Here is a 21,693-nt window from a genome sequence, read left to right as displayed (position 1 = left end):
CCCCTCCAGCAGGAAGTAGTAAGAGAAGCTACGCCCAAATTCCCAAATTATATGTAATTTTACTTTGTTAAGGTTAAAACCTTCCTTTTTTTTAAAAAAAAAAAGGGGGGAAGTGCTGTGGGATGTTCTGTATGTCAAATGTGTTGCTGATTAGTCAATAATTAAAACACTGATTGGCCATTGGCTAGGCAGGAAGTGTAGGCGGGACAAGGAGGAGAATAAAGCTGGGAAGTGGAAGGCTGAGTCAGAGAGACACTGCCAGCCGCCACGATGAGAAACAGCATGTGAAGACGCCGGTAAGCCACGAGTCACGTGGCAAGGTACAGACTTATAGAAATGGATTAATTTAAGCTGAAAGAACAGTTAGCAAGAAGCCTGCCATGGCCATACAGTTTGAAACCAATACAAGTCTCTGTGTTTACTTGGTCGGGTCTGACGGCTGTGGGACTGGCAGGTGAGAGAGATTTGCCCTGACTGTGGGCCAGGCAGGAAAACTCTACCTACAATGAACTAAGTCATTTGCTGTACAACCTAATCCCCTGAATACCCTCTTAATGCAGAAACTAAGGTTTGAATTGGTGTGGCTAGGATCTAGTAGCTTTGCCTTATTTCTGCTCACACCATTGTTTTGACTACTCCCTAATCCTTAAGGCCATGTCACCAGGCTGATTCCTCAACAGTAAACTTAGTACAGACCCTGGTTATGGGTCCCTAAGTCCTGGGAAATATAGAACAGGGTCTTCATTGCTAGGGGTTTGACCTAGTTCCCTAGTAGGGGCCTGTGATAACTTCAGGATACAGCTGCACCCTGAACTATTATGCCTTGAGCTAGGGAAAGAATGAGACCTGGTTGGATGGGGATTCTAGGGACAGTCTTGTTCTCTGTAGGGTACCCAGATATTTAGTCATGCCTGGAGCCTTCAGCACTGATGTTGTATGACAAATCCCAGAATCAAGTTCTGAAGTGGAGACTTGTCATAGTCTCTCACATACAGCACTGAATGCCTTTGTTAACATTTGGGCTGGAAATCATGTCTTGTTTGCCTTAGTTCATATTCACATCAAAGCTGACTGCAACCATACTGGAACCTTCATGAACCCCACATATGCGCTATCTTTAGCCTGATTTTACTTGTTTGTGTTGATTGTAATAAACTTCCAATTTCCCAATAGTATCTATTCATTTTTACTTGAGTAATGGAAACTGGGATCACAGATAATAGAAGTGTCCCAGTCTCCAAATTGTAATTCAAAGGCAAGATGACTAAGCACCAATAGATTGTTAGAAATGGAGGGGACACATGATTAGGTATATTAAAGAGTAAGATTACGGAAGTCTATGACATTCACACTGTACAGTTTCATGGTCTGATCAGAGCTCCAGAGGAGGGCTGGGAAAATGTGTCTGTGTGGAGATGGTACTCCCTAGGGTGATGATGCGGGTTATAACCCTGGGTGAGAGTACAGGGTGCCAGGACATCCCCACAATACTGTGAATCCCAGTGAAATATACATGAAAACAAAAGAGTTAGAGTAGAATTACAAGTTGAGAATGGAAATTTTATTGTGCATTTCAGGAGCAGGGAAAGGGCTATGGTAGGTAAGAGCAGTAAGGTATACTTGTGCATGATTCAAATCCCAGCCTCTGTGGGCGAGATGAACATTGAAAGGCCTAGAAACACACTGTAGTTGACAAGCTCTTCTCCACAGTGTCCCCTTCATGAGTGACCAGGCAGCTGACCCTGCTTATAGATTTCAATTCTTCTTCTCTCAAGGTCAGGTAGCTGCTAGCCATGTACAAGAAACTGTCAATCTGTTTAGAAGACTTAGTGGTGTCTACACCCTGGGTGATAGGTGTACCATCTGCCTCCCAGGTCACTGTCACAATACCTGGGTAAAAGACAGTCATCACACACACCAGTGTGGGCTTTTTGGTCTTGAGCTCCTCAGAGGGTGGTGAAAACAGGGAGACTGAAGGTGTAACCTTGGACAGATCTGAAGGGTAGAGAAAGAGAAGCTCAGAATCTTAGTCTCCCAATAGGAATCCTGGAGGTAGCATGTTAAGTGATCTGAGTTTAGTGATTGTGTTTGAACACACAGAGTACATAAAATGGGGTATGCATCTCTTCTATATACTCCCTATGTTCTTAGGAATTAGTATCCCATATTTCTGCAGTAGTTCCTTGATACCTCCCTGCACTTTGACCTGATTCAACAAAGATACCTGACCTTCACTTTTCTGCCCTTGTAACCTTCTTTCTGTTTTTTTATATATGTCTGCAGTCTGTCTGTCCCACTCAGAGGACAGTTCTGAGGTAAAACCTGTCCTGAGTCTAAACTTTAAACATAGGAGTTTGTTTTCACCCAAATCTGTGCCTTGTAGGTCCCTGGCCTCTGCTCAGTGTAGCATGGATCTGGGTGAACTGTTTCTCATTCTGCAGACTGAGGTGAGATCCCCTTCTCTGGATGAGTTGTGTAATTTTCATGGATCAGGACCAGAGCTATGTGAATGCAGTTGCTCTGTTTTCTAATCAGTGTCTTAGAGAGACCCAGGAACCCCTTCCCAACTGCAGCTTTAGTCTCTCTCTCTTGACTTCCTGTGTCCAGAGCTCCCTTACCTTTCTTCTCTTTACTAAAATTCCTGAGTTCTAGATTGATTACTGCTCTGTTCATGGCTTTCCATGGGATCTTGGGGATCCTTTCTCCTGCCTGTCCTAGGAACTGAATCCCGAGTTCCACTCTCCAGCTTACCTGACCTCTGACATGATATTCACCAGCCTCAGCGCTGAGTCTTCTATGTTCTCCTAATTCAACAGCTGCTTCTCCTTCTGTGCCTCTGACCTTCCTTCCCCATGAGATAGTAACTCACTTTAGCCCTCACAAAGTTCATTAAAGATAGACACTCATAGAGAATGACACAGTGGAGTACTTATAAGAGCACTGCATATCTCAACAGAATGACAGACACATGTTAACAGTTTATCTTTTTTGGCCCCCATCTTTGAGATTAGAGAGGAAAGGTAACAGGGAACCATCTAAGGTAAGTGGCAGAAAGTAGAGAAGCAAGAGATTATTTACCTAGAATGAAGTTTAAGCATGAAGTAGAATGGAGAATGAGAAACAACTGAACCAAAAATCATCTCAAACCTTAGAGGTTATAGTAATAGAAGAGGAAAGAGTCACTTACCTAGGACAGTCAATGTGGTGCCTCCGCCAAACACCCAGTATTGTGATATAGGCTCCTGCAGAAACCCTACATGCACCTTACCCTCCAGTTTCAGCTGACATATGCAGTCTCTGGTGATTCTGGGATATGCAGTGACCTCTCTGAAAGATCCTGCTTCCCAGGATCCCACATGTCCTCTGAGCCAGACTTGCCAGAAAGTCATTCATAAAATTTCCACACTTACTTTAGAAGAAGCTCTTTACAGGATAAGAATGAACAGAGAGGAGCCCTTGGTAACAGCTCAAGGAAGCTACTAACTGCATGGAGTCTATGCAAACACTTGGGCCCACTAAGTCAGTCTCTGTAGCTCCTGCCTGGCAAAGAGGAAAAAGAGAAATCTGAAGCCCTGCTGAAGACAGCAGGTGGAGAGCACACACAACCATCAGTTTCAATTCACATCTCATCTTCCTACACGTGGTAGAATCATTACTAATAATACATTGCTAAATACTATAGGGTCGTGTCATGCAGTCATTTAATGACAACTTGACTATTATCTGATATTAAGAAATAATCCAGAGACCAGCCCCCAGCATCCTTCCTGCCCTGGGCTACCATCTGACCAGTGGTGAGTGCCTGGGGTCATACCCAGGGAGACCTGCCCCTAGGTCCCATCCCTGGGTACCACTCATTCCAAGGAAGACCTGCCCAACTTAGCCCCAGGTTCTGACCATTAGTTGGGACCCCGCCAAGATTCCCCTCCTCCAAGACCCCCTTGGCAGACCTTGCAATCTCCATGCCTTGACCCATACCCAACTGCCTAAGACCCCAACCACTTCCTGAGACTTAGAGACCAGTCCCTAGCTCCCATCCAGCCCTGATCTCCCCTCTGGACCAGAGGTCAGTGCCTGGGATTATACACAGGGAGGACTGTCCCTAGGTCCCATCCTTAGGCACCAGCCATTCCAGGGAAGACCTGCCCAACTTGGCCCCAGGTTCTGGCCATCGGGTGGAACTCCTCCCAAGGTTCCCTTTCTCCAAGTCACCCCCCTGGCAGACCCTGCAATCTCCATGCCCTGCCCCCACACCCATCCACCCGAGATCCCAGTCACAGCGTGAGACTCAGAGACAAGCCCCCAGCTCCCATCCAGCTCAGAGCTTCCATCTGGAACAGAGAGTTGCTTCCTGAATCTGTCAGCTCTGCATGGACCAAGAGCTCGAATAAGACTAAGAACGAATCCATGAGGAGATGTGCAGACATCAAGGCAGAAGTACATACAACAAAATAAAGTGCAATACAGCATCACCAGAACCTAGCCCTCCTCCAACAACTAGATCTGAACATCACAAAATGGAGGAAGCAGAAGAAAACAACCTTGTGAATAACATCATGAAGAGGCTAGAGGATTATAAAGAAGAAATCAAAAATGAAATGGAGGAACAGACAAACAAAAAATGGAAAGAATGCTATAAAAAAAAACAGGGAAAAGGACAAATGAAGAAGAAGAAAACAATAAGTCCCTGAAAGAAAACCATGAAAAAGCAATGAAACAGATGAAGGAAACAGTTCAAGACCTGAAAAGGGAAAAAGAAAAAATGAAGAAGACACAAACAGAGGAAATGCTGGAAATAGAAAATCTGAGTAAACGATCGGGAACTTCAGATGCAAGTATAACCAACAGAATGCAAGAGATGGAAGAGAGAATCTCTGGCATTGAAGATACGGTAGAAGAAATAGGTTTATCAGTCAAAGAAAACACTAAGGCCAACAAAGTCATGAGCCAAAAAGTCCAAGAAATTTGGGACACCATGAAAAAACCAAACCTACGAATAATAGGGATAGAGAAAGGAGAAGAATACCAACTCAAAGGAACAGAAAATATATTCAACAAAATCATAGAAGAAAACCTTTCCAAATTAAAGAAGGAAATACCTATGAAGATACAAGAAGCCTATAGAACACCAAACAGACTAGACCCCCCCAAAAAAAAGTCCCCTTGCAACATAATAATTAAACAACTAAATGTACAGAATAAAGGAAGAACATTAAGAGCAGCAAAGGAAAAAGGCCAAGTGACTTATGAAGGCAAACCCATCAGAATAACACCCAATTTCTCAATGGAGACTTTGAAAGCCAGAAGGACCTGGACAGATGTAATGCAGACACTAAGAGACCATGCAAAACTTTCAATCAGCATAGATGGAGTGAACAAGACATTCCAAGACAAACTAGATTTAAACAATACTCATCCACAAACCCAGCCCTACAGAAAGCACTAGAAGGAAAATTCCAACCTAAGGAAGTCAGATACACCCTCAAGAACACAGGCAATAGATAACACCACAGCAGTAAACCCCAAAGAAGAGAAGTACACACACACTGCCACCAAAAAATAACAGGAATGAACAATCACTGGTCATTAATATCCCTTAATATCAATGGACTTATTTCACCTATAAAAAGACACAGGCTAACAGAATGAATACCAAAGCAGGACCCATCTTTCTGCTGCATACAAGAAACACACCTCAAATTCAAAGATAGACACTACCTAAGAATAAAAGGGTGGGAAAAGACTTTCCAATCAAATGGTCTTAAGAAGCAAGTGGGTGTAGCCATCCTAATAGCCAGCAAAATAGACTTCAAACTAAAATCAATCAAAAGAGTTCAAGAAGGACATTACATACTCATCAAGGGAAAGATCCACTAAGGTGAAGTTTCAATTCTGAACATTTATGCCCCAAACACAAGGGCACCCACATATGTAAAAGAAACATTACTAAATCTTAAACCACACCTAAAACCCCACACATTAATAGTAGGAGACTTCAACACCCCACTTTCACCACTGGACAGATCTCCCAAATCGAAACTTAACAGAGAAATAAAGGACTTAACTGATGTCATGACTCAAATGGACTTAATCGATATCTATAGAACATTCCATTCTAACAAAAAAGAATATACCTTCTTCTCAGCAGCCCATGGAACCTTCTCTAAAATCAACCACATACTTGGCCACAAAGCAAATCTCACAGATACAAAACAATTGGAATAAGCTCCTTTGTTCTATCAGACCACCATGGTTTGAAGTTAGATTTCAACAACAACAAAAACTACAGAAAACCTACAATCTCAGGGAAACTGATTAATGCTCAGCTGAATCACCAAAGGGTTAAGGAAGAAATAAAGAAAGAAATTAAAGACTTCCTACAGATCAATTAAAATGAACACACCACATATCCAAACTTATGGGACACTATGAAAGCAGTTCTAAGAGGGAAATTCATAGCACTAAATGCCCACATAAAGAAGTTGGAGAAATCTCACACTAGTGACTTAACAGCACACCTGAAAGCTCTAGAACAAAAAGAAGCAAAGTCTCCCAGGAAGAATAGACACCAGGAAATTATTAAATTGAGAGATGAAATCAAATAAAATAGAAACAAAGAGAACAATACAAAAAATTAATGAAACAAAGAGCTGGTTCTTTGAGAAAATCAACAAGATAGACAAGCCCTTATCCAAACTAACCAAAAGACAGAGAGAGAGAGAGCATCCAAACTAACAAAATCAGAAATGAAAAGGGAGACATAACAACTAATACTGAGGAAATCCAGAAAATCATCAAGTCATATTTCAAAAACCTCTACTCCACAAAATTGGAAAATCTAAAAGAAATGGATAATTTTCTGGATAGGTACCACATACCTAAGTTAAATCAAGAGCAGATAAACTATTTAAATAGTCCAATAACCCCTAAGGAAATAGAAACAGTCATTAAAAGTCTCCCAAGCAAAAAAATTCCAGGACCAGGTGGTTTCAGCGCAGAATTCTACCAGATCTTCAAAGAAGAGTTAATACCAATACTCTTTAAAATTTTCCGCACAATAGAAACAGAAGGAACATTACCAAACTCCTTCTAAGAGGCTAAAATTACCCTAATTCCTTAACCAAACAAGGATACAACAAAGAAAGAGAACTACAGACCGATCTCCCTCATGAACACTGATGCAAAAATACTCAATAAAATACAGGCAAACAGACTCCAAGAACACATCAAAACAATTATCCACAATGAACAAGTAGGCTTCATCCCAGGGATGCAAGGGTGGTTCAACATACGAAAGTCCGTCAATGTAATACACCATATAAACAAACTCAAAGGAAAAAAAAAACAAATGATCATCTCACTAGATGCAGAAACAGCATTTGACAAAATCCAACACTCCTTCATGATAAAGGTCTTGGAGAGATCAGGAATACAGGGAACATACCTAAACATAATGAAGGCAATTTACAACAAGCCAGCAGCCGACATCAAATTAAATGGAGAGAAACTCAAAGTGATTCCACTAAAATCAGGAATGAGGCAAGGCTGTCCACTCTCCCCATTCTTATTCAATATAGTACTTGAAGTTCTAGTCAGAGCAATAGGACAACATAAGGAGATTAAGGGAATACAAATTGGAAAGGAAGAAGTCAAGCTTTCCCTATTTGCAGATAACAAGATAGTATATTTGAGTGACCCCAAAGATTCAACCAAGGAACTGATACAACTTATAAACACCTTCAGCAACATAGCAGGATACAAGATCAACTCAAAAAAATCAATAGCCCTCCTATATACAAATTGACAAACAGGCTGAGAAGGAAATCAAAGATACATCACCCTTTACAATAGCCACAAATGATATAAAATACCTTGGGGTAACTCTAACCAAGCAAGTGAAGGACCTATATGACAAGAACTTTAAGTCCCTGAAAAAAGAAATTGAAGAAGATCTCAGAAAATGGAAAGATCTCCCATGCTCATGGATAGGCAGGATTAACATAGTAAAATGGCAATCTTACCAAAAGCAAATTACAGATTCAGTGCAATCCCCATCAAAATACCAACACAATTGTTCACAGATCTGGAAAGAATAACACTCAACTTCATATGGAAATACAAAAAAACCCAGGATAGCCAAAAGAATCCTGTACAATAAAACAACCTCTGGAGGCATCAAGATCCCTGACCTCAAGCTCTACTATAGAGCTACAGTAATAAAAACAGCTTGGTACTGGCATAAAAACCAACATGAGGACCAATGGAAACGAATTGAGGACCCTGACATTAATTCACACACCTATGAACATATAATTTTTGACAAAGAAGCCAAAACTGTACAATGGGAAAAAGAAATCATCTTCAACAAATGGTGCTGGCATAACTGGATGTCAACATGTAGAAGGCTGCAAATAGATCCATATCTGTCACCTTGCACAAAACTTAAGTCCAAGTGCATCAAAGACCTCAACATAGATCCAGTTACTCTGAACCTGATAGAAGAGAAAGTAGGAAGTAGTTGTGAACACATTGGCATAGGATATCACTTCCTAAATGTAACACCAGTAGCACAGACACTGAGAGAAACAATCAATCAATGGGACCTCTTGAAACTGAGAAGCTTTTGTAGAGCAAAGGATACAGTCAACAAGACAAAGTAACAGCCTACAGAATGGGAAAAGATCTTCACCAACCCCACATCTGACAGAGGGCTGATATCCAGAATATATAAAGAATTCAAGAAATTAGACATCAAAATGCCCAACAGTCCAATTAAAAATGGGCTATAGAGCTAAACAGAGAATTCTCAACAGAGGAAGCTCAAATGGCTGAAAGACATTTAAGGAATTGCTCAAATTCCCTAATCATCAGGGAAATGCAAATCAAAATGACTCTGAGATACCACCTTACACCTGTCAGAATGGCTAAGATCAAAAACACTGAAGACAGCTTATGCTGGAGCGGATGTGGAGCAAGGGAAACTCTCCTCCATGGTTGGTAGGAATGCAAGCTTGTACAACCACTTGGAAATCAATATGGTGCTTTCTTAGAAAATTGGGAATCAATCTCCCCCAAGACCCAGCTATACTACTCTTGGGCATATACCCAAGGAATGCTCAATCATACCACAAGGGCACATGCTCAGCTATGTTCATATCAGCATTGTTTGTAATATACAGAATCTGGAAATAACCTAGATGCCCTTCAACTGAGGAATGGATAAATAAAATGTGTTACATATACACTATGGAGTACTACTCAGCAGAGAAAAATGACATCATGAGATTTGCAGGTAAATGGATGGATCTAGAAAAAATCATCCTGAGTGAGGTAACCCAGATTCAGAAAGACAAACATTGTATGTACTCATTCATAGGAAGATACTAGATGTAAAACAAAGATGACTAGACTGCTTATCACAACTCCAGGGAGGCTACCTAGTAAAGAGGACCCAAAGAAAGACACAGGCACTGCCCAATGACAGAGAAATGGATGAAATCTTCATGAACAACCTGGATGTGAGTCGAGGTAATGAAGGGCAAGGTTTGAGGGAAAGAGAGCTTAAGGGAGCAGGAGATCCCAGCTGGATCAAGAACAGAGAGGGAGAAGAAGGAATAAGAGACCATGGTAAATGAAAACCACATGAGAATAGGAAGAAGCAAAGTGCTAGAGAGGTCCCCAGAAATCCACAAAGATACCTCCACAATAGACTACTGGCAATGGTCTAGAGAAAGCATGAACTGACCTACGCTGGTGATGAGATGGCCAAACACCCTAACTGTCATGATAGAAATCTCATCCAATGACTAAGGGAAGCAGATGCAAAGATCCATGGCCAGGCCCCAGGTGAAGCTCCAGGGGCCCAATTGGCAAGAGGAGGGATTGTATGAGCGAGAATTGTTGAGACCAAGATCGGAAAAATCACAGGGACAAATAGCCAAAATAATGGAAACACATGAACTATGAACCAATAGCTGAGGAGCCCCCAACTGGATCAGGCCCTCTGAATAAGTGAGACAGTTGATTAGCTTGAACAGTTTGGGAGGCACCCAGGCAGTGAGCCCCAGACCTGTCCTCAGTGCATGAGCTGGCTGTTTGGAACCTGGGGCTTATACAGGGACACTTGGCTCAGCCTGGGAGGAGGGGACTGGACCTGCCTGGATTGAATCTACCAGGTTGAACTGAGTCCCCAGGGGAGTCTTTGCCCTGGAGGAGATGGGAATGGGGGGTGTGCTGGGGAACAGCGGGGGAGTGGGGAGGACAGGGGAATACATGGATGATATGTAAAATTAAATTAAATTATAAAATAAAAAAATTTAAAAAAAATAATCAATAACTTCTTTTTGATATGATATTGATATGCTGTCTTGGCATTCTTTTTGTAAACACAGAAGTATATATAATCATAGCAGACAAGATACAAGTTCTGGAATGTGCTTTTATAACATAATATAAGGGAGGAGTTTAATGTTATAGTTGAATCAAAATCCAGTTGAAATGAGGGTTAGGGTTTGCTTGGTGGGAATATGAGAACATTACTATTTCTGTGTTTCCTAATTTTTGTGTCCAAATTTGTCAGTTGAAACTTGAAACAAAAGGATGAGGAAGTGAGTCTCTGAAAAATATATGGGTACAGATGAGTGTTGGCTCTATCCCCAGCAAGGAACATTGCTGTGAGGACACTCAGGGTCTTCCTTTCTTATTATTGGGCATGGACTTTATCATGCTCTAGCATCAGAAACCTGCCACGAAGCACAAATCCCAAAGGTTCTTCCTAGCTCAGAAATTGGGGCCTTGGGGCCTGAGGTCAAGTTCAGTGTTGTTAACTGTCACTCTGCCTCATTGATGAAGAATATTTCTGGCTTTGCAGACTATGCTACTGCACTGTCTAATCCACCAGAGTTCAGGATGTAGTCAGTGTCCATACTGCTTATGAGATACCAAGGATGATGTCTCCAAGCCCTGAACACTAAATCCTTGCTGACTTGGACAAAGGCTGGGCCACTGAAGGCTGACTGTGAATTTCAAAGATCATGATTGACACTGGTGTGCTCATGTACATGAGAGGACTTGGGCCAGTGAAGTGGGTGTTTGCTACACCTAAGTCTACCCAAGCAACTGGCTTGAGATTAGCTCTCTTAGTATTCCTTGACATGTCATCCACCATGACCTTGAGCTCCAGAGGAGAGCTGGGAAAATGTGTCTGTGTGGAGATGGTACTCCCTAGGGTGATGATGCAGGCTATAACCCTGGTTGAGAGTACAGGGTACCAGGACATCCCCACACTACTCTGAATCTCAGGAAAATATACACTAAAACAAATGAGTTAGAGTAGACTTACAAGTTGGGAATGGACATTTTATTGTGTTTCAGGAGCAGGGAGAAGGGCTATGGCAGGTAAGAGCAGTAAAGGTATACTTGTGCATGATTCAAATCCCAGCCTCTGTGGGCTTGTTGAACTTTGAAAGGCCTAGAAACACACTGTAGTTGACAAGCTCTTCTCCACAGTGTCCCCTTCATGAGTGACCAGGCAGCTGACCCTGCTTATAGATTTCAATTCTTCTTCTCTCAAGGTCAGGTAGCTGCTAGCCATGTACTTGCTACCCACTCTCGTAGGCTGACTGGTCAATACACCATCGGTGATAGGTGTACCATCTGCCTCCCAGGTCACTGTCAGAACACCTGGGTAAAAGTCAGTTATCAGACACAACAATGTGGCCTTTTTGGTCTTGAGCTCCTCAGGGGATGGTGAAAGCAGAGTGACTGAAGGTGTAGACTTGGGCAGACCTGAAGGGTAGAGAAAGAGAAGCTCAGAATCTTAGTCTCCCAATAGGAATCCTGGAGGTAGCATGTTAAGTGATCTGAGTTTAGTGATTGTGTTTGAACACACAGAGTACATAAAATGGGGTATGCATCTCTTCTATATACTCCCTATGTTCTTAGGAATTAGTATCCCATATTTCTGCAGTAGTTCCTTGATACCTCCCTGCACTTTGACCTGATTCAACAAAGATACCTGACCTTCACTTTTCTGCCCTTGTAACCTTCTTTCTGTTTTTTATATATGTCTGCAGTCTGTCTGTCCCACTCAGAGGACAGTTCTGAGGTAAAACCTGTCCTGAGTCTAAACTTTAAACATAGGAGTTTGTTTTCACCCAAATCTGTGCCTTGTAGGTCCCTGGCCTCTGCTCAGTGTAGCATGGATCTGGGTGAACTGTTTCTCATTCTGCAGACTGAGGTGAGATCCCCTTCTCTGGACGAGTTGTGTAATTTTCATGGATCAGGACCAGAGCTATGTGAATGCAGTTGCTCTGTTTTCTAATCAGTGTCTTAGAGAGACCCAGGAACCCCTTCCCAACTGCAGCTTTAGTCTCTCTCTCTTGACTTCCTGTGTCCAGAGCTCCCTTACCTTTCTTCTCTTTACTAAAATTCCTGAGTTCTAGATTGATTACTGCTCTGTTCATGGCTTTCCATGGGATCTTGGGGATCCTTTCTCCTGCCTGTCCTAGGAACTGAATCCCGAGTTCCACTCTCCAGCTTACCTGACCTCTGACATGATATTCACCAGCCTCAGCGCTGAGTCTTCTATGTTCTCCTAATTCAACAGCTGCTTCTCCTTCTGTGCCTCTGACCTTCCTTCCCCATGAGATAGTAACTCACTTTAGCCCTCACAAAGTTCATTAAAGATAGACACTCATAGAGAATGACACAGTGGAGTACTTATAAGAGCACTGCATATCTCAACAGAATGACAGACACATGTTAACAGTTTATCTTTTTTGGCCCCCATCTTTGAGATTAGACATGAAAGGTGACAGGGAACCATCTAAGGTAAGTGGCAGAAAGTAGAGAAGCAAGAGATTATTTACCTAGAATGAAGTTTAAGCATGAAGTAGAATGGAGAATGAGAAACAACTGAACAAAAAATCATCTCAAACCTTAGAGGTTATAGTAATAGAGGAGGAAAGAGTCACTTACCTAGGACAGTCAATGCGGTGCCTCTGCCGAACACCCAACACTGTGATATAGGCTCCTACAAAAACCCTCCATGCACCTTACCCTCCAGTTTCAGCTGCCATATGCAGTCTCTGGTGATTCTGGGATATGCAGTGACCTCTCTGAAAGATCCTGCTTCCCAGGATCCCACATGTCCTCTGAGCCAGCCTTACCAGAAAGTCATTCATAAAATTTCCACACTTACTTTAGAAGAAGCTCTTTACAGGATAAGAATGAACAGAGAGGAGCCCTTGGTAACAGCTCATGAAAGCTACTAACTGTGGAGTCTATGCAAAGTCTTGGGCCCACTATCTCAGTCTCTGCAGCTCTTGCCTGGCAAAGATCAAAAAGAGAAGTCTGAAGCCCTGCTGAAGACAGCAGGTGGAGAGCACACACAACCATAAGTTTCAATTCACATCTCATCTTCCAACACATGGTAGAATCATTACTAATAATACATTACTAAATACTATAGGGTCATGTCATGCAGTCGTTTAATGACAACTTGACTATTATCAAGAAATAACTTCTTTTGGAGTTTGATATGCTGTCTAGGAATTATTTTTGTAAACCTAGAAGTATATTTAATCATAGCAGACCCGATACAATTTATGGAATGGGCTTTTCTAACATGATATAAGGGAGGAGTTTAATGTTATAGTTGAATCAAAATCCAGTTGAAATGAGGGTTAGGGTTTGCTTGGTGGGAATATGAGAACATTACTATTTCTGTGTTTCCTAATTTTTGTGTTCATATTTGTCAGTCAAAACTTGAAACAAAAAGATGAGGAAGTGAGTCTCTGAACAATATCTGGGTACGGAGAATGTTGGCTCTATCCCCAGCAAGGAACATTGCTATGAGGACACTCAGGGTCTTCCTTTCTTATTATTGGGCATGGACTTTATCATGCCCTAGCATCAGAAAGCTGCCACGAAGCACAAATCTCAAAGGTTCTTCCTAGCTCAGAAACTGGGGCCTTGGGGCCTGAGGTCAAGTTCAGTGTTGTTAACTGTCACTCTGCCTCATTGATGAAGAATATTTCTGACTTTGCAGACTATGCTACTGTACTGTCTAATCCACCAGCGTTCTGGATATAATCAGGGTCCATACTGCTTATGAGCTACCGAGGATGATGTCTCCAAGCCCTGAACAACTAAATCCTTGCTGACTTGGACAGAGGCTGGGTCACTGAATGTTGACTGTGAATTCCAAAGACCTTGATTGACACCAATCTGAAGTGCACACTGGTGTGCTGATGCACATGAGAGGACTTGGGCCAGTGAAGAGGGTGCCTGATACACCTAACTCTACCCAAGCAACTGGCTTGAGTTTACCTCTCAGGTCACACTCAGTCTTCCTTTAAGTCTCACTTGACCTGACTTTGAGTAGTCGGTAATTTGACTCTGAGACCAGTTCCTATGAACAATTATTTAGAACCCCTTCAGGGATTGAGTTGGATCCATTTCTCATTAGATCTAGTTATTATGCTTGAGTGGTTATCCCACCTCATTCCCCAGTATAGAGGACCATGAGAACCAATGTTTTCAATTATATAATAGAATTGTCTAAGTTTATTGCAAGAATCTACACATTTGGAGACTTGCTATATAATATTAAGTTAGTTGTTTAGCCTGAAACATGGTGTCTTACTTCAGCTACATTCTAAATGTGTGTACCTGCATCGCAGGGCTCAGAGAACAGTGCAGCGCAAGGGAAATGTCACTCTTAGGGTGATACCCTCTGCATGTTTCAAAGGAGAACTAATTTCTCACTGGGAACCTGAATCCCATCTCCCCACATTGTAGATCCAAAGGATTCAAAATTAAACATATAAGGAGAACAAATGAGACAAAGCAGTACTTCTGATCAATGATGTTTTTTGAATATTCAGTGGTCTGCTGTCAAAGTGAGAAAGCTGTTAACCATGTACTTGTTGTTATGTTTGGAGGGATGTGTAGTGGGCACAACCTGGGTGATAGGTACACCATTTGCCTTCCAGGTCATGGTTGCACTACTCAGGTAGAAGTCATTAATCAGACACACCACTGTGGCTTGTCTTGTCTTGAGCTCCTCAGAGGAAGGTAGAAACACTGTAACTGTGGGAGTGGACTTTTGTGGTGGTATTGTGTTCCCCAAAATATTGTGCACCCTAATAAACTTATCTGGGGTCAGAGAGAGAACAGCCACTAGATACAAACGCTAGAAAATGGTGGCACTCACACCTTTAATCCTAGCATTCCAGAGGCAGAAACCCATCTGGGATCTCTGTGAGTTCAATACCACATTGGAAACAGCCAGGCATGGTGACACAGGCCTTTAATTCCAGGCAGTGAGCCTTTAATCCCAGGGAGTGATGGTAGAAGGCAGAAAGATATATAAAGTGTGAGGACCAGGCCAAATGCTTCTAGTTCCTGGTCCTCATGCCTTATATACCTTTCTGCTTTCTACCATCACTCCCTGGGATTAAAAGCGTTAGTCACCATGCTTAGCTGTATCCTTGAACACATGGATTTCTGCCACTGGAATGCTAGGATTAAAGGCATGTACTACTACTGCCTAACTTCTATGTTCAATATTTGGCTGACTTATGTAAATAAAAGAAGGGGATTGATTCAGGAGACAAAATACAAAATATCAAAATCTCAGTGACTCTTCACTTCGGTCATCTTTTTCACCTGGAACTTTCTCTTCTTTGTCATCTGCCCCCTTGAGCCTCCATGAGTACAGCCTTCTTAGTAGCCTTTTCCTGGACACTCTCCCAAGTGAAGTGACCTGGACACTGTCTACAGGTATGACTGTGCTCTCTCCACCCTATTGAATATAATCTAACTTGGAATTTGCCCCATATCAGATTACCTTCCCCAGCCCATCTCCTCTTTATTTCTATGGTGGTCAGAACTCTCTGGCAAACAGGTTATATTCCACCTTGCTTTGAAGATCGCATTTTCATTAAGTGAGGAGGCCCCTTCTTTGTCCCCAGCACCCAGGGACACTGAACCTCCTGTTATCTTGGAACAATGAGTCTCCACATCAATTCACACAGCTTTTCCCCTGGGTAGTGTGCTCCATTCAGGGAAGATCTGAGGCTACTCCAGGGCTCTAATGCTTCCTGCACATTTTGACCTGACCACTATACCATCTACCCTGGCCATGTTCTACAGGTTTCTTCACTCAGATGGAAGAGCATTGCTGTCACTTGCTCACAGCAACAGCCTGTTTCCTTGACAGTCAAGGAGTATTCTGAAACCCCAAGTTTGTCCCTCATTCCTGACCTCCTAAGTTTAACATGCCATTTGAAGAAGATAGAAAGCAGCCAATGGAAACATGAGACACCATAACCCAGGGATATGAGGCTTTCTAGATAGAATCCTCCATAATCCTTAGATGAACTGGATCTGGTTTCCCTACTACTCAGTGCTGTTTCTCTGTCTAGAGGACCTCAGCAGCTCAGTAGAAGATCAGAGAACTGAAGACTATGACAAGCCTACTCCTTCACTATGCCTCTGTGGTCCCCACTTAGGTAATCTAAGTTCCTGGAAGCTGGACCTACATCTCTAGATGCAACCCTTGACACCCTATAAAGATACTGTGGGCTCTGACAAAGTCCTAGTAGCCCTTCCTTGACCCAGTCCATGGTCCCCAATGATTAATCTGTCTGAGAACAAGGACGGAGCCCTTGACTCCGGCCAGACCATAACTAAATCCCATGAGATCAGTATATTTATAAGAATCTGAGGCCAGAAGCTTCTGATCTTCTGGCCTTTCCTGCAGATTACTCTAAAATCCTTATCTCCCCTAGTCACCATGGAGAAGGTTAAGGATACAGTCCTTAAGTCTGGGTAGGGCAGATGAGTAAAGGTTCCCAGAGGGAAAAAAACAGACCTTTCCATGACAACAAGGGTTGAGCTGAATGGGAAGGAGCATTAAAGCCACTTACCTAGGACGGTGAGCTTGGTTCCTCCACCAAAAACATTTCACCGTGACTGAGACTCAAACCAAAACCTGTGGGGTCAGCACCTGGCCCTGTTCTCTGGCAGCTGGGCTGGACCAAAATACTAGCTGGCTGTAATGGGTGGAACTGTGACCTAACTTGAGGAGAGGTAGATGATAATCCTTTTCTCTGGCTTTTGTCCTTGTCTGGCAGGCCCCTCCATGGAGTTGTTCTACACTGTGTGTACCCTGCCCTAACTCTGATACTGTCTGTGGTGACAGCAATACAGAAGATCCCAAAGAAATCCCAACTGACACATTATTTCAGGTGTCTTTGTTGTGTGCCATAGAGTCCAATGACTTTTAGCCTCATTTTACAGACTGAGATGGTTTTCCTCACAAATTCACACTTGGCCATCTTCTTCTTTGGAACCATGGACCCAGGACCACTCTTGCCTTAAGAAACTTCCACAGAGAGAAGTCTCTTTGAATTTCTTACACACAGAGACATAACTCATATGCATTTTATTTTTATGGGGTGTTTCAGAATACAGTATCTGTTTACCATTCTATTTATCTATACACATACATACATACATACCTAAACTACACATACACATGGCCACAAAGTACCCATCTATTTGATTTTTTACATTAGCACATCGGTAGACTACTCTGACTTTCATCTTCATAGTTTTCTGAAACTTCTCACACAAAAGACAAAAATAATCTCCTCTCAAACAATTCTATAGTTCAACAGCACCCCGTGTGTCTCAAAGAACCCTCTCTTTCTCATCACTTTCCTCTCCTTTGTTTCTGAAACTTCCCACATTGTGACTACTGTCTTTCCTTCCCCTTTGGTCTGCAAATGGTTGTTCACTCTGAGACCATCACTGGGGTAGTGCCTGCCCTGTCCCCTTCATATTATTACTCTAGATGGCTTGCATTATGCACTCTGCAAAGCCACAGCTGCCCAGAACTCTGTGTGTGTCCTGTTCTTTTTGGCTCCAAATTCAGTTATATTATTTCTTCTTGAATGTTCTATAGAAACATCAAATTCAGCAGTTCCCCAACCAAATTTATTCCCTGAAATTTGATCCTCTACAATGCCTTCTTTTCAGCAATTTCTCTCCAAAATAGAGCCTGAAGTCATCCCAGGATGTTTTCGTTTCATTGAATCAACATATATTTTTTATTATTCTATACAACATAACATGTTATTAAAATACTCAAAACACAAAGACCAACACGCAGCTCACACCAAAAGTTCATGATGACAAGAATCCTTAGGTATTGTTGAAATTGGCTTCTATCTGTCCATAATTTTTAAATTAAAAAAAAAACTTCATGTGTATGTATGCATGTGGCTTTCTGTATGTAAGTTTAGTGCCCTCAGAGACCAGAAGAGGGTGTCATTCTTCTTCAATTAGAATTATGGACCATTGTTTGACACCCAATGTGGGTCCTGGGAACTAAAGCTGGGTCTTCTGTGAGAGTGGTAAACTCCCTTAAGCCCTGAACCATCTCTCCATCTCCCCAAGATTATTAATTTACATTGGAAGATTACCCATTGTGTTGAGGCTACAATTTTATTTTTCCTCCGTGTTCTCTACCTTATTTAAATTCCATCCATATGACAATTTCCACTGATTTAAGACTTGTACATAAGTATTTTTAATATATATTAGCAGCATAAACCTAACCCTTCTTTCTTAGTAAATAATGCACACACTTCCTTTATTTTGGAAAAAGACTTCCTCAGTCAGTAATTCTTTTAAAAATTACAATATTCCTTATACTTAATGCAAAACATTTGAATCAGAAACAAGGACAAACTCCCACTTATTCTTTCATCATTTATAATATTTCACAGATTCTGAATATTCAGATCCACTGATGTAAGGTTGGGGTTATGAATACCTGGTAAAATGCCAATCAACAGAGCAATCTGAAGGAATCAGCTAAAGAATCATTGAACTAACATGAGAAGTAAGTGGCTGAATGAAAAAGCAGATTATAAAGTCCACAGAGGTCCATTAATGACTCATTAACATTATAGAAAATACTCTAGAAATAAACAACATAGAATGACATATAAACACATGTGCTTTGTAAATAAACTACTTGGCTTTTTAACATAAAGGTGAGTCATCAGAGTACAATCTTGTTCTTTGATGAAAATGCTGAGTATTGTAAGATCATTTCTTTTCAAATTAATCATTCACTGCATCAAAATTGCAGTCATACAGGAAAAGTCGACTTCTTGAGAAACAGGAAACTAATTATAAAATCAAGCAGTAAGAACAATGGAGAATAGGCATGGGTAGTTGGTAGATGGACCAACATGACAGTGTCTACCTGATTAAATAGAGAAGGGTATAGGAGGGCAGATGGGGAGAGAATTACTAACTTTAAAGACCTTTTGAAAAGTCATGTGGAAACCTACTACTATAGAAGTTTCATAAAATATGCAAATATATTAAAGTAATTTAAATAGAGTTCCCTAACAATGGGGGAGACAATGCCCCAACTAGACATAATATGCCACAGAGTAAAACTCACAGGACTAGCAATTGACTATATTTTGTTGAGTCATTGGTCAAAGAATTCCTGCATATACCTTACCCCCCTGCAACATCACAGATCACTACCAGGGCCATTAGTTCGTCTCTACAATCTGATGGTATCGAAGTCCTGTTGTCAAAGACAATGCTTCTTATATCATTGAGCAGAGAAAAGCTGAGTTGGTGCCGAACTAGAAGCTGCACCTCTACTAATTAGTATTCATTATGCTGGAAGGTGCGTTGCATGCTACCAGAGGAGAAAGGTAATCATTAATGTCACTTAACTACAAACTATATGGCATACAACAGCAACCTGCCTCTCAGATATACTGGTGCTATAGTGGCACAAATATTAAAGGAGTGATCAACTATCCTGGTTGGAATTAAGGCCCTCTCCATGAGATGGAACCCACACCTGGCACTATGAAAGTGGCCATGAACCTGAGATTACACAGGTCATGAGCCTAGGGGAAAATCTACTATTATTGTTTTGTTAAAGGAGCAGCAGTAAAATGAAGTTTTTGCAATTGATAACCACTTGTAAAGGGGAAATCAGTTTTCTCCAAGGGAGTGACAGTGAGCATCAACCACACTCAGGGCAAACCCATACTCAAGATTCATTTGCCAGCACAAAATGAGATTCATGTTTTTTGTATGCTTTTTCTGTTTTGTTTCAGTGTTTTTGTCTTAATGGTTTGTTTGCTTGCTTTTCTTTTTGTATTTTTTTCTTAGAAAGAAAGTAACTTGAAATTGAGTGGATAGGGAGGTGGGGAGGATCTGAGAATACTTGGGGTAAGAGAAAGAATACCATTAAAATATATTTAAATAATAAGAAGAATGCAATTGGGAGCATTCAGTATGCTAGGATTGTAATTTTAAACAGATGTTCTTATGTTTCTAGATGTTTCAGAAACATGCAATTTTAATAAACTATTATCCATATGTTTTAATAGCAATAAAAATAGCCTTTCCTGGATATTAACTTTATGTCACATTCTGCTGCTGGGTAACATGATTTTGAAGCTTTCCATTAGATTGCTTATGATGGATGTACTATGTTGTGCTCTTATGCAGCATTTATATGATTTCCTATTTTCTGTCATTACTAATAATGTTGAGCTCACTCTTCCTGCACATAAGTATTTGGTTACAGGTTTCATTATGTTCCTTGCTTAGGAATAAATCATAGAGTAGAATTGTACCATGAAGATAAACAACATTTTTTTTAGAACTCATTCCTGTTCCTGAAACGGCTATGCATTTAAACCTCTAGACAGTCTTTAAGATTATTAATTCCTTCCATGATAATTCCAATAATTCTTACTTTAAATCTAGTCACTTTACTTCTTATTCCTCAGGGTTAAGTGTACCTGAGCCCCCTTCACATCTCTGGGCTGTTGTGTGATATTTTGTTCTTGCCTATAGTTACTGTACTTACTGTATTTAGACAAAAGGGTGGAAATGTTGTGTGATATTTTGTTTGTGTTCTGACAAATAAAGTTTGCCTGGAGATCAGAGGGTGGAGCTAACCACTAGTTAACCATAGAGGCCAGGCAATGGTGGCTCACACCTTTAACCCCAGCACTTGGGAGGCTCACACCTCTAATCCCAGCATAATCGGGAGGTAGAGACAAGAATATAAGGTGGTGGGGACAGGATCTCGCCCCCATTTGGTCTGAGGATTCGTAGAAGTAAAAAGTCCCTGGTGGCTGCTCTGCTTCTTTGATCTTTCAGCTTTCACCCTCAATATCTGACTCAGAGTGATTATTGATAAGACTAATTAGGATCACACTTCAACAGGCTGTGGCCTAGGTACATTGTCTCTCTATCAGCTTCTTTGGTTTCTGCCTCCATCCTCAAATATGACCATACAGTTTGCTATTAGAACCAACTTTTCCAAGAAACAATTCAGCTTTGGTGGTCACCTGTTGTACTAACTGGTTTTGTGTCCACTTAACACAAGCTAGAGTTATCTGAGAGGAGGAAGCCTCAGTTGAAAAAATGTCCCCATGAGATCCAGCTGTATGACATTTTCTCAATTAGTGATCAGTGGAGGAGGTCCCAGACCATTTTGGGTGGAGCCATCCTTGGGCTGGAGGTCCTGGGTTCTATAGGAAAGCAGACTGAACAAGCCATGGGAAGCAGGCCAGCAAACAGCTCCCCTCCAGGTTCCTGCCCTTTTGGGTTCTTGTCCTGATTTCC

General features: G+C 41.5%; 1 protein-coding gene across 1 annotated transcript in view; it reads right to left on the bottom strand.

Moving 5' to 3' along the window:
• Positions 1 to 1,570: 1,570 nt before the first annotated feature.
• The window catches only part of LOC128111851 (immunoglobulin lambda-1 light chain-like), a 63,307-nt gene continuing 43,184 nt past the window's right edge, over positions 1,571 to 21,693 (bottom strand). Inside the window, exons 3-5 of the mRNA XM_052740298.1 lie at positions 3,188 to 3,228; positions 2,815 to 2,825; positions 1,571 to 1,984 (exon numbers count right to left, since the gene is read on the bottom strand). Coding sequence (XP_052596258.1) covers positions 1,673 to 1,984; positions 2,815 to 2,825; positions 3,188 to 3,228 — 364 coding nt within the window. The 3' untranslated portion in view covers positions 1,571 to 1,672. The remainder of the gene's footprint in view (positions 1,985 to 2,814; positions 2,826 to 3,187; positions 3,229 to 21,693) is intronic.

The sequence above is a fragment of the Peromyscus californicus genome, unplaced genomic scaffold (assembly GCF_007827085.1).
Source record: "Peromyscus californicus insignis strain IS unplaced genomic scaffold, ASM782708v3 Scaffold_16__1_contigs__length_79575227, whole genome shotgun sequence".
In the NCBI taxonomy this organism is placed as follows: domain Eukaryota; kingdom Metazoa; phylum Chordata; class Mammalia; order Rodentia; family Cricetidae; genus Peromyscus; species Peromyscus californicus.
The sequence above is the reverse complement of the archived record's forward strand: the minus strand, read 5'-3'. Positions and strand labels throughout refer to the sequence as shown.